The sequence below is a fragment of the Girardinichthys multiradiatus genome, chromosome 21 (assembly GCF_021462225.1).
Source record: "Girardinichthys multiradiatus isolate DD_20200921_A chromosome 21, DD_fGirMul_XY1, whole genome shotgun sequence".
In the NCBI taxonomy this organism is placed as follows: domain Eukaryota; kingdom Metazoa; phylum Chordata; class Actinopteri; order Cyprinodontiformes; family Goodeidae; genus Girardinichthys; species Girardinichthys multiradiatus.
The window spans coordinates 40,494,493-40,506,999 of record NC_061813.1 but is presented as its reverse complement, the minus strand read 5'-3'; the positions used below and the strand labels follow the sequence as shown (position 1 = coordinate 40,506,999).

The window sequence follows — 12,507 nt, the reverse complement described above, 5'->3', positions numbered from 1 at the left end:
TATCTATAAGGGAGTGCCTGGCCACTCTACGGAGAGGAAATCCACCGGTCCCCAAACCGTAACCCCTCCGTCCCTTGGCTGCGTCTAGAAATCCTGTCCATAAAAGTTATGAACTGGACCGGTGACAAAGGTCAGCCCTGCTGGAGTCCAACATGAACCGGGAACAGGTCCGACTTAGTGCCGGCAATGCGGACCAAACTCCTGCTCTGCTTGTACAGAGACAGGATGGCCCCTAATAAACGACCCCTGACTCCGTACTCCTGGAGCACCCTTATGGGGGGCACCACGAGGGACACAGTCGAATGTTTTCTCCAGGTCCACAAAATACACGTGGACCGGTTGAGCAATCTCCCCTGAACCCTCGAGTACCCTGTAGAGGGTGTAGAGCTGGTCCAGTGTTCCACGGCCGGGACGAAAACCACACTGCTCCTCCTGAAGCCGAGGTTCGACTATCGGCCGGACTCTCCTCTCCAATACCCTGGCGTAGGCCTTACCAGGGAGGCTGAGGAGTGTGATCCCCCTTGTAGTTGGAACACACCCTCCGGTCACCCTTCTTATGAAGGGGTACCACCAACCCAGTCTGCCAGTCCAGAGGCACTGTCCCCGACCGCCACGCAATGTTGAAGAGGCGTGTCAACCTTGACAGCCCCACAACATCTAGAGACTTGAGATACTCAGGGCGGATCTCATCCACCCCCGAAGCCTTGCCACCGTGGAGCTTTTGAACCACCTTGGGGACTTTAGCCTGGGTGGTGAAAGAGTCCAACCCCGGGTCCCAGCCTTTACTTCAACCAGGGAATGCGTGACAGCAGGATTGAGGAGATCCTCAAAGTACTCCTTCCAGCGCCCAATAATGTACCCAGTCAAGGTCAGCACCTAGGCCTGGGTTTTTGCCTCTGCCACAACCTGGTCTGCGGCACACTTGGCCTCACGGTACTCGAACCTCACCCGGAATCTGGTCAAAGCTCTCCCAGAGGTGGGAGTTGAACACATTCCTGGCCAGATGTTCAGAGCAGACCCTCACTATACGCTTTGGCCTGCCAAGTCTGTCTGGCTTTCTCCTCTTCCAGCGGATCCAACTCACCACCAGGTGGTGTTTCATGGACAGCTCACCCCTTCTCTTCATTCGAGTTTATCCAAAACATTTGGCCAAAGGTCTGAAGACATGACAACAAAGTTGTTCATCGACCTCCTGCCTAGGGTGTCCTGGTGCCAAATGCACTGATGACCACCCTTATGCTTAACAATGAAGTTCATGATGGACAATCCGTGACTAGCACAGAAGTCCAATAATGAAACACCACTCTGATTCAGATTGGGGAGGCCATTCCTCCCCCCGTAGAATAACGGAGTGCCTGGGAGAGGCACTATCCAGCACCCCCGACAGGGACTCCAAGAAGGCCGGGTACTCCGCACTACCGCTCAGCCCGTAGGCCGAAACAACAGTCAGAGACCTGTCCCCGCATGGATGTGACCCTGTCATCCACCGGGGTAAACACAAACACAAGACGTCTGAGCTGGGTGGCAACAAGCAAACCCACCCCAGCCTGCCTCCTCTTCCCGCGGGCCACTTCAGAGTAGAAGATAGTCCAACCTCTCTTGAGGAGCAGGGTTCCATAGCCCACGCTGTGCATTTAGGTGAGCCCGACTATTTCTAGTTGATATCTCTTGACCTCCCACACAAGCTCAGCTCCTTCCCCCCCAGCGAGGTGACATTCCACATCCCTAGAGCCAGCCTAAGCACCCAGAGATCGGGTCATCGAGGTCCCCACCTTCATCCGCTGCCCATTGAGGCCCACTGGGGGATGGCCTCAGGTCTCTCGTTCGGGCTTGGCCCGGCTGGGTCCCGTGAGGAGCAACCCGGCCATCAGGCGCTCTCCGATGAGTCCCGACCCCAGGCCTGGCTCCAGGGTGGGACCCCAGCTTAGCCGTACCGGAAGACGCCACGTGCCTTGATTTTGTTGTCCTCATGAAGGTGACGACTCTTTATTGTAAATACTCTCATGTTTTTCACAACATTCAACAGATCTCACTCTGTTAGTCAGTGGATCATCCTTCACTAAACATGGCTGGAAGCAGAGATTCCTGCAACGTAGCAACAAAGAGTTGAACTACAGTCCTGTTTTAGTTTGTCTGGACATCAGGAGTACTGATGATTTTATCATCCAGAGCTGAACAACGTCAGAAAAACATCAAACTGGGAACAAGATGCAATGGTGATTGCCATCAAACCACCTTTTCCGTATTCTTCTGCTTCTTTTCCTTCATAACTGAGACCACAGAGCTCTCCTGACGTTCTGCATCTTTGTCACTAAGATCTATACCAGATCTATATCAGGTGTGGGCATAAAACACAGTGAGACCCGGTCCAGCTGCCAGCGTAAGTTACTTGAAACCTGAGATTTATTGTGTGGCACCAAAATGTTGTGGCCAACCAAACTGTACAGCTTGTTTGGATCCTAAAGCAGGATGTGAACTTCAGGTCAACCAGAATGAACACTTGATGTTTATTACAGCATTTTATTTATTGAGGAAGAAGCCACAGCCGTGTGGCTCACTGGGAGCAGACGTCATCTAGAAATCTGAAGGTTGTGGGTTCGATTGCAGCTTCCTCCTGCCACATGTCGATATGTTCCTGGGTCAGGCATTTATCCTGAACTTATCAATTACTGATCTGCATATTATTGTCTGAATGTGTGTCAATGTGGTTCTAGTGTGACATTATTGAGATCCCAACAATTTATTTAAAATAAATCTAAATAAAGAAGGGGGACGTATGCATCATAAGTCTGGGAATTTAGCTCTACAAGCTCTTGGATTATGGGGTGTACTTAGTTTTCATGTGCATGTGGAACCACAGGGCTGCCGTTGTTTTCTGATGTTTGACAGTTGAACACTTTCTAACCTCACTGCCCAGATTGCCTGTCTGCCGAACACCTCCTTCACCACGATCCTCACCACAGATGTCCCCTTCCCTCCAGAAGCTGCTGCCTTTCAGTTGGACCTTCTCCAACACACCAAAGCTCCTCCTCATCTCCAGCTACATTTGCATTTTTCCTGCCAATTAAAGCAGAGGTTGTCTTTGTTTACTTTTGCCACGCTGGCCTCGGTTTCCTCAGCGAGAGCGTGACATTAAACACAGCAAATGGAGCAGTGCGTCGGGAAGCCTTCGGCGTAAATGTGCGCCAGCGTGTAGCGACCCAGAGGTCACCACCATGAAATATTCATCCAGAAAGAACTGGAGAGGCAGCTGTTGTTGCACTTTAAGCAGGAACTTGGAGCCTTGTTCACAAGCATTAGGTTGTAAATCAGTCGTGTTTTATTTAACACTTTTGTAAATGTCATCGAGTGTTTACCTGCTCCTCGTTTCTGCTGTCGCTTTTTACCTCACAAACAGATCTACTTACCCACAGCGCAGAGGAGAAGGCCTGTTGTTCTGCAGGACGGATAGTCGGGGCTGGAGCTGACCACACTGTTTCGAAGCGATCAGGTTCGGGTCATTGGACCGATGTGTCCCAGACAGGTTCTTCTGCAGCTCTGAACACAGACGGAAGCGATCGATGGCAGGGACGCCAGGGTCCTTGATCTGCCAGGTGGAAAGGAGATGGAGACGGAAAACTCAATCAGCAGCTCACAGCTCACAAAACAAGTAACAAGCAACCAGCGCATCAAACAAACTCATCAGGACTGAGAAGGTAGCTCCTCCAACAGACTTCATTACATCCAATCAGCTGCAGTCCAATAACAACTGCACATATGGTTCTAGAAACATGCATGGGTGCAGAAGCAGATATCAGCAGAAACCTGCTAAAAGTCTGGTGCTGGAGCACCTGCAGATGTGTGATGACTTCCACAGTTGAACTGAGTTTGTCTAAGGCATTCCCAGGTCCCCATCCAACATGTCAATCATCCAACTGTCTTTCATGTGTTCTCTGTGGGTCTTCCTGTTCATATAAAATAGATTTTTGGGGTGGATTGCTAGCGTGCTTTAGAACAAAGTTTATTGTAAATCAAGTAAATTACTAAACTATTAAATCTATTCTATAAGTTTCAACACAGCTGCTTCAGCAAGGAGGTCAATGATAGATATCAATGTTAGTAGGCAATCAGAACATTTAAGATTTCTCATAACGAGAGTAAAGATGATTATATTACAGATACATTCAACTCATGATTATTTGTATGAATGGCGTATTTATTCCTTTGAGTTTTTCTTTAACACTGAAGTTGCGGCAGGATGTGATCTGAGCCGACCTGAGACTGGGAAATCAGACGTGGCGGAGGATAAAAAGCACTGTGGGGCCCGGTTTGAGGAGCGACACTGACAGAAGCTTCAGCTGATCTGCAGGATTCAAACTGGAAGCTCAGATGAGACGAGAAGAGTCAGTCCAGTCGTTTGGGACTGAAAGAAATCCTTCCTTATTGATCTGCATGCAGAGCTGTCCGTCACCCGGCTCGGCACACAAACACTGCACATGGCTGGCAGAGACCAGACGAGGTACCAGTCAGAGGCCTGGACTGAGGGGCCCAATGAAAAATGACCTGTTCAATAATTACAGCAAGGCAAATTAACTGCAATTAACAATTAAATAATGCAGAAAAAGGACCAATGTTCCTTTATATTAGACTGTATTTTATTTCTAATTAATCTAAACCTGTCAGTAAAAAACCTGCAGAGTTCCTCACAAATAAATGATGACATGAAATATATATATGAAATATTTCATGAATTTGAAAAACCCTGAACATTTTCCTAAAGACTATGATGTGTTTTGGTAAAAGGAGAGATGACCTCAGCGCTGTTTGGATCTCCTCTGCTCAGCCTTCCTTTACAGCAGAAACTTCACTCAAAAGGTCAGAAGAATCTGGACCTTTTCTGGTTGAATTCACAGTGTGATCCGTTTTACCGGTTTTCCACAATCAGTTTAAAGTTTTCTAAGATTTTTGCAGTGTTCAGCTACGAGTGTGAAGATGGTTCTGATTGAAATATTCAGAACCTATCGGGTTTAACCTCCTTTCATGACCACAGCTTCATCTCCACACGTCCAGTTTCTCCATCTAAACGCAGATATTTCTGTCTCTTTCAGTCTTCTGTCCAATCAGAGCTCAGAGAGACACACCCACACTCTTATTCACTCCCAGTACATTTCAGCTGTTCATGGTTCTGGACAAACTGGACCTGCAGGTTTGGAAGGTACCAGTTTTGCAAGTTTTCATACTCGCAAAGAATAGCGAGGTTTGTCAATTCATCGTATGTACATTTCATGATGTGATTTTTAAACAATTAATTTGCCTTTTATTGTACGAAATAAACATTTGATCACCTTCCAGCAGCAGGAGTTCTGGTTCTCACAGACACGGTGGTTTGTCTTTAAGAAGACCTCCTATCCTCCACCTCTTACCTGTGTTAACTGCACCTGTGTGAACTACAGGTCCTTCTCAAAAAATTAGCATATTGTGATAAAGTTCATTATTTTCTATAATGTAATGATGAAAATTTAACATTCATATATTTTAGATTCATTGCACATTAACTGAAATATTTCAGGTCTTTTATTGTCTTAATACGGATGATTTTGGCATACAGCTCATGAAAACCCAAAATTCCTATCTCACAAAATTAGCATATTTCATCCGACCAATAAAAGAAAAGTGTTTTTAATACAAAAAACGTCAACCTTCAAATAATCATGTACAGTTATGCACTCAATACTTGGTCGGGAATCCTTTGGCAGAAATGACTGCTTCAATGCGGCGTGGCATGGAGGCAATCAGCCTGTGGCACTGCTGAGGTCTTATGGAGGCCCAGGATGCTTCGATAGCGGCCTTTAGCTCATCCAGAGTGTTGGGTCTTGAGTCTCTCAACGTTCTCTTCACAATATCCCACAGATTCTCTATGGGGTTCTGGTCAGGAGAGTTGGCAGGCCAATTGAGCACAGTGATACCATGGTCAGTAAACCATTTACCAGTGGTTTTGGCACTGTGAGCAGGTGCCAGGTCGTGCTGAAAAATGAAATCTTCATCTCCATAAAGCTTTTCAGCAGATGGAAGCATGAAGTGCTCCAAAATCTCCTGATAGCTAGCTGCATTGACCCTGCCCTTGATAAAACACAGTGGACCAACACCAGCAGCTGACACGGCACCCCAGACCATCACTGACTGTGGGTACTTGATACTGGACTTCTGGCATTTTGGCATTTCCTTCTCCCCAGTCTTCCTCCAGACTCTGGCACCTTGATTTCCGAATGACATGCAGAATTTGCTTTCATCTGAAAAAAGTACTTTGGACCACTGAGCAACAGTCCAGTGCTGCTTCTCTGTAGCCCAGGTCAGGCGCTTCTGCCGCTGTTTCTGGTTCAAAAGTGGTTTGACCTGGGGAATGCGGCACCTGTAGCCCATTTCCTGCACACGCCTGTGCACGGTGGCTCTGGATGTTTCTACTCCAGACTCAGTCCACTGCTTCCGCAGGTCCCCCAAGGTCTGGAATCGGCCCTTCTCCACAATCTTCCTCAGGGTCCGGTCACCTCTTCTTGTTGTGCAGCGTTTTCTGCCACACTTTTTCCTTCCCACAGACTTCCCACTGAGGTGCCTTGATACAGCACTCTGGGAACAGCCTATTCGTTCAGAAATTTCTTTCTGTGTCTTACCCTCTTGCTTGAGGGTGTCAATAGTGGCCTTCTGGACAGCAGTCAGGTCGGCAGTCTTACCCATAATTGGGGTTTTGAGTGATGAACCAGGCTGGGAGTTTTAAAGGCCTCAGGAATCTTTTGCAGGTGTTTAGAGTTAACTCGTTGATTCAGATGATTAGGTTCATAGCTCGTTTAGAGACCCTTTTAATGATATGCTAATTTTGTGAGATAGGAATTTTGGGTTTTCATGAGCTGTATGCCAAAATCATCTGTATTAAGACAATAAAAGACCTGAAATATTTCAGTTAGTGTGCAATGAATCTAAAATATATGAATGTTAAATTTTCATCATGACATTATGGAAAATAATGAACTTTATCACAATATGCTAATATTTTGAGAAGGACCTGTACCTGTCTAAAACACACCTGTCCACTTGGCTAATCAATCAGACTCCAACCTCTCCTCCATGGAAGACTAAAGAGCTGTCAAGGACACCAGAGACAGGCAGGCAGCTTGGTGAGAAGGCAACATCTGTTAGAAAATGGTATAAACTCATGATGACTGTCAATCTGCCTGACAGTGGGGCTCCATGCAAGATCTCACCTTGTTGAGAGTCGGTGATCATGAGAAAGGTGAGGGATCAGTCCAGAACTACACGGGAGAACCTGGTCAATGACCTGAGGACAGCTGGAATCACAGTCTCAAAGGTTACCGTTAGTAACACATCGCCCTGACGTGGATTTCAATCCTGCAGCGCAGGTCCAGGCCCGTCTCGAGTTAGTCTATGACCACCTAGATCATCCAGAGGAGGCATGGGAGAAGGTAATGTGGTCAGGTGAGATAAAAACAGAAGTTTTTGGTCTAAATTTCACTCGCCGTGTTTGGAGGAAGAAGGATGAGTACACTCCCAAGGACATCATGCCATCATGCTTTGGGATGGTTTTCTGCAAAGAGGACAGGATGACTGGACCATATTGAGGGGAGGATGCTCCGGGCCAGGTATGGCTAGATCTTAGCAAACAACCTCCTTGGCTCAGTAGGAGCATTGAAGATGGGTCGTGGCTGGATCCTCCAGCATGTCAGTGACCCAGAACACACACAACCAGGGCAACCAACAAGAGGCTCCATAAGAAACATTTGAGGGTGCTGGTGTGACCTGGCCAGTCTCCAGACCCGAACCCAATAGAAAAATCTTTGGCTGGAGCTGAAACTCCCTGTTGCCCAGCAACAGCTCTGAAACCTAAAAGATCTGGAGAAGATCTGCATGGAGGAGTGCTCCAGAATCCCTGCTGCAATGTGAGCAAATCTGGTCCAGAACTACAGGAAACGTCTGACCTCTGTCAATGCAAACAAAGGTTTCTGTACCAAACATCACGTTTTGTTTTTCTGTTGTATCAAATACTTATTTCCCCAGCTGTACATGCATGGCTACCAGAACCAGAAGGTTCGGACACTCTGGCTTCAAGAATCGTTTTAATAAAGCTCATAGTTTTCACAGTTTCTTTTTAGAGCCAATTTATTGTGTGTGTTTCTGTGAATCACCATGGCAACCAGTGACTCAGCATGTTCTAACCTTCTGGTTCTTATAATGTCCCCCAGCTTGATTAAGCCATCATAGACCTTTGTTAATTTTTGCAACAGTTTGATTTCTGATAAAAATGTTTTTACTTGACAATAAGTAAAAGGTTCTGAAGAATTCAGTCTTATGGTTCTGAAAGACTTCAAGGCAAAGATGCCTTAACTTAAACTTTCAAAAATACAGCCAGCAGATTTGTTTCAAAATAAGCTTCTAACTGTGTCAAAAAAATTTACTTTCTTTAAAAATGTTTGAGTTTTTTAGCTCCATACTTTGAAACATAAAAATTAGGGACAATTTCAAATCAAAAAGTAAAGATAATATAATATTCTATGGATGAAAAAGGGCAAAAACCACCAGCTGCAAGCGTCAGAAAAACGGAAGATCTCACACAAATTTGGGCCAAGATGGTTTAAATCTATAGAACGTGTTTGTGTAACACAGCCAACAAACCACATCCAGTCTGAAAATGTCCAGGGCCAAAGCAGCTGAAAGCCAACACACTGGACACATGAAGCAGGAACCATGACCTTTACTCTCAAAGACGGACAGATATCAAGAGTCAGGACGTGTCTCTGACCTTTTACACATCCGGCGCTAAAGAGCATACTGTACACACACACACACACACACACACATCAGCAATTTTAACAAATATACGGGAAGTGGACTCAGAGACACTAAGCTAGTCTAAACCCTTCAGAACAACATTTGGACATCAGGACCCAATGCCAGAGCAGGAAGACATCAGCAATAGAGCTTCACACTATTTATAGTTGTAATCAGTAATGAAACGTTAATATGTGAAATATAACAATTACAAAAGGCTGCTTAGATGAAACATTTGCTCGGCTATTATATAAGAAGAACAATGTATTCATGCTCTGCAATGTTTCAGAACGTATTGGGCCAACTGGATTGACTTTAACAGCTCCTGATGACTTCAACTGAGAAGGATTTCAGTGGCTGAGAGCCTGAACCTCGTGGAGAGTGTTCCAGAGGAATATGTGGGTTAGTCCCAACCGATATATTCATATCCATATTCAACAATTCAAATAATGCAACTGCATGTTTCTCAATTTTTGTGCAACTCTAATCAGCAACAACCTTAGAGAAGCAACCTTAGCTGCCCCCATCCACCTGGGAGTTGAAGGAGTGGACGTCCCAGTTAATGGTCAGAGCTCAGAGAAAGGACAAACACTTAAGAACTCCATGTCAGACAATCCAGGGCTCAGTTAGCAGGTTAAAGGTTAAAGTTGATGACATGAGAATTAAAAAACACTTAAAGTAGGACTGAAAATGGCCCCACACACAGAAGCAAATCTACAGCAGAATGGCTACAAAAGAAAAGAATCAATGTGCTGCAATGGCCCAGTCAAAGTCCAGACTTCACCCTGGTTGAAATACTGTGGTGGGACCTTCAGAGAGCTGAGCAGAAACCTCAACGAACTGAGAAAAGAGTGGACCGAAGTTCTCCACAATGATGTGAGACTAAAAGAACCTCACTGCTGAAGGTAGTTCTAGATTAGGTTTCATGTTATTCTTTGCGGATTTTCTGCTGGTAACACGTTAAAATCTCATTTTAAAGCTGAATAATACTGAGCCATGTTTGCGTTTGGGTCACAGGTGGGTTTATTGGTTTCTTTGACAACTCTGGTGGGTCCAGTTTGACAGAAAAGTCACACCACAACCTGCTTAAACAGCGAGTAGCTATATGTTTGCAGCTTGTCTGAGGTTTAAATAACTCGCTGTCTGTGTAACCTTGAGGGTTAAACTAATTTAAGTCATTTTAAAGCAGCTGCAGCTCAATCAGGTGTCACATGTTGGCCCAAAACAAAGACGTTTTATGGGTAAAACACAGTTCTGTGAAACCCGAATCGCCACCATTTAGAGAGTTGGTATGAAGCATTAAACCATTGTGATATCGTTCATTAAAGCCAAATGTTTGTTTGGTAAAAGGCATTTTTAGAGGTTAAAATAAGCAAAGCTAACTCACCTTCTGTCTCTCTCCTGTGCTAGGTGCTGTTTAGGTGGCGGAGATGCGCCTGCGCAGGTTAATTGCAATACATCCTCTTTTTACCCACTACAATCAATTTAGTATATTTAGTATCTTAAATTATTTTCGAAACGTTTATTGTAAATTATGCAAATAATTAAACTGTAATTAAAACGTGAGTTGAAACTATTGTTTCTGTTCAGGCGGTATTTGGTTGCCTATAAATCAGGGTCCTAGAGCTCAAACGGAGGGAGGGAGCGAGTAGCCTTGTTTGGAACATCATGGCTGCCTCCACTCGGCCTCAGGTGATTTCGCTGTACAGGATGATGCTGAAAGAAAGCAGCAAGTTTCCCTCCTACAACTACAGGTAAGACCCGGGGTGGTAGCGGTGTGACGGATCCTGCTGGCCGGTTTAAAGCGCTTGTCAGCGGCTAAACACCCAGCTAGCGGCTCTGTTTACATGAGGCTGTGTCATGTGGCAGAAGGCTCCCTTAACAGACTAATATGAGGTCTCAGATCAGTTGTGTCCCACTAAACATGTTTTAAAACTCATAGTCCTAAAGTCATAAATCGCATACCTCAACTGAATGAATAATTCCTGCAGGATTACAGCACCAAAGCCCCTTCATACAGCTAGTCTTCAGAGCTATTCTCACTGCAGCTGATTTTTATTAAGACAGTGATCTGTCTTGTGTTTATTAAGTCATTCATTCAGTCAATGAGAAACGGATGCTATCTGAGCAGCAGCCCTTTGCTGGAGGTCAAGAGCTGGAGGTCATGAAGGTTAAAGCTTCCACTATAGGAAGCAACCCTTCCTCTACCAGGGTTGAAACAAATTAACAGGGTAGAACTATAAATTGGTTGAATTATGTTCAAATATATAATACAGTTATGAGTTTAAAATGGCTGACAGTTCATATTTCCTGTTTCATATAACGAAGTTTTAGATTAAATCAACATCTACAATCATCTGTCAACAGACAGCTTGTATATGGATTAAATCCTCCAGTCAAAGTACTGTCTGTGGTCTGAGGCACAAATAACCACAAACCACGTGGGTCACATCCATCAGGTTTTACTTAAGTAAATATCTGAATATGGTAATCTTGTGATTTAGTTTTATAGTGTAAACGCTGTACAATGGTGACAAGTTTATGACCAGAACGCCGTGTCGTAATCCCGACCAGAACGCCGGGTCGTAATCCCGACCAGAACGCCGGGTCGTAATCCCGACCAGAACCCCGGGTCGTAATCCCGACCAGAACGCCGGGTCGTAATCCCGACCAGAACACCGGGTCGTAATCCCGACCAGAGCTCTCTTCCTGACTCTCCTCTCTGGCAAGAGAACAAACAGATTTGCTCTATGCAGAAAGATCCCAGGCTGGGATTCAAACCTAAGACCTTCTTGCTGCCAGGCAAGAGTGCCACCAACTGCGCCTCCATTCATCATCATAAATATTTTGTAGTTTATTTTACTTTCTTGTAACTGAAAGTGAGTTTTTTTAATTTATTTTTTTATTATTGTTGATATATTGTCATAAACAGGGTTATGACAAATGCTTGAACTTTAACAAAGTGTTTTCAAGGTTTGGAAATTGCTTGATATTCTAACTGCACAGTTTTGTAATAAAGAGCACTTCAGCAGGTAAGCAACCTCAATTTCATATTTTTAAGTTAAAGGCACCAAATGGAGAGCCTCTAATGGAGCCTCAGAAAGCCTCGCTGCCGCTCAGAGAGGGTCTGTTCTGATCCATTGTGGTGAAGAGAGAGCGGAGTCGAAAAGCAAAGCTCTCAATTTACCGGTCGGTCTACGTTCCTACCCTCACCTATGGCCATGAACTTTGGGTCATGACCGAAAGAACGAGATCAAGGATACAAGCGGCTGAAATGAGCTTCCTCCGTAGGGTGGCCGGGCACTCCCTTAGAGATAGGGTGAGGAGGACTTGTGGTTCTCGGTGTCCAGGACCGGGTGCTTTGGTGTGTGCTGGCTCACTCCCGGTGGCTGCTTGCCGGGGCCTGGCCCCATGGGCTCTGTCTGGCCTCTGCTTGGGGGGTGGTGTGTCCCGGGGTCTTGGGCCTCTAGGTCCATGGCTGGATCTGCTCGGGTGTGGACGGCTCCCGGCGGGTCTGTGGACTCGTCGCTTCGGCTCACTGGGGCTTCTGCACTGTCGCTGCTGGGTGGTTCCCCTGGGACTCTCCACTGCTCTTCTCTGGGGGGGTTGCGGTAGTCCCGGTGGTGGTTCTCCTGGGGTTCCTGTGCTTTGAGGGGCCTTTAGATGTCTGTGGCTCGGATCTCCTCAGTG

General features: G+C 45.7%; 2 protein-coding genes across 8 annotated transcripts in view; one reads left to right on the top strand and one right to left on the bottom strand.

The window, feature by feature from the left end:
- fars2 (phenylalanyl-tRNA synthetase 2, mitochondrial) overlaps positions 1–10,303 on the bottom strand; it is a 140,218-nt gene extending 129,915 nt beyond the window's left edge. Inside the window, exons 1-3 of one of the 7 annotated variants that reach the window (XR_007035723.1) lie at positions 7,236–7,804; positions 3,408–3,586; positions 2,906–3,057 (exon numbers count right to left, since the gene is read on the bottom strand). Coding sequence is in view for 4 of the 7 variants with exons in the window: in XM_047349572.1 (XP_047205528.1) it covers positions 2,906–3,034 (129 nt within the window). In the remaining 3 variants the exon portion in view is untranslated. Of the gene's footprint in view, positions 1–2,905; positions 3,058–3,407; positions 3,587–3,830; positions 3,853–7,235; positions 7,822–10,204 lie in introns of those variants that run through there. The other 6 variants (XM_047349572.1, XM_047349576.1, XM_047349571.1 and 3 more) reach the window with 6 other exon arrangements.
- Positions 10,304–10,415: 112 nt separating this feature from the next.
- Positions 10,416–12,507, top strand: part of LOC124857956 (LYR motif-containing protein 4B) — a 48,860-nt gene continuing 46,768 nt past the window's right edge. Inside the window, exon 1 of the mRNA XM_047349577.1 lies at positions 10,416–10,571. Within this exon, the coding sequence (XP_047205533.1) occupies positions 10,486–10,571 (86 nt within the window). The 5' untranslated portion in view covers positions 10,416–10,485. The remainder of the gene's footprint in view (positions 10,572–12,507) is intronic.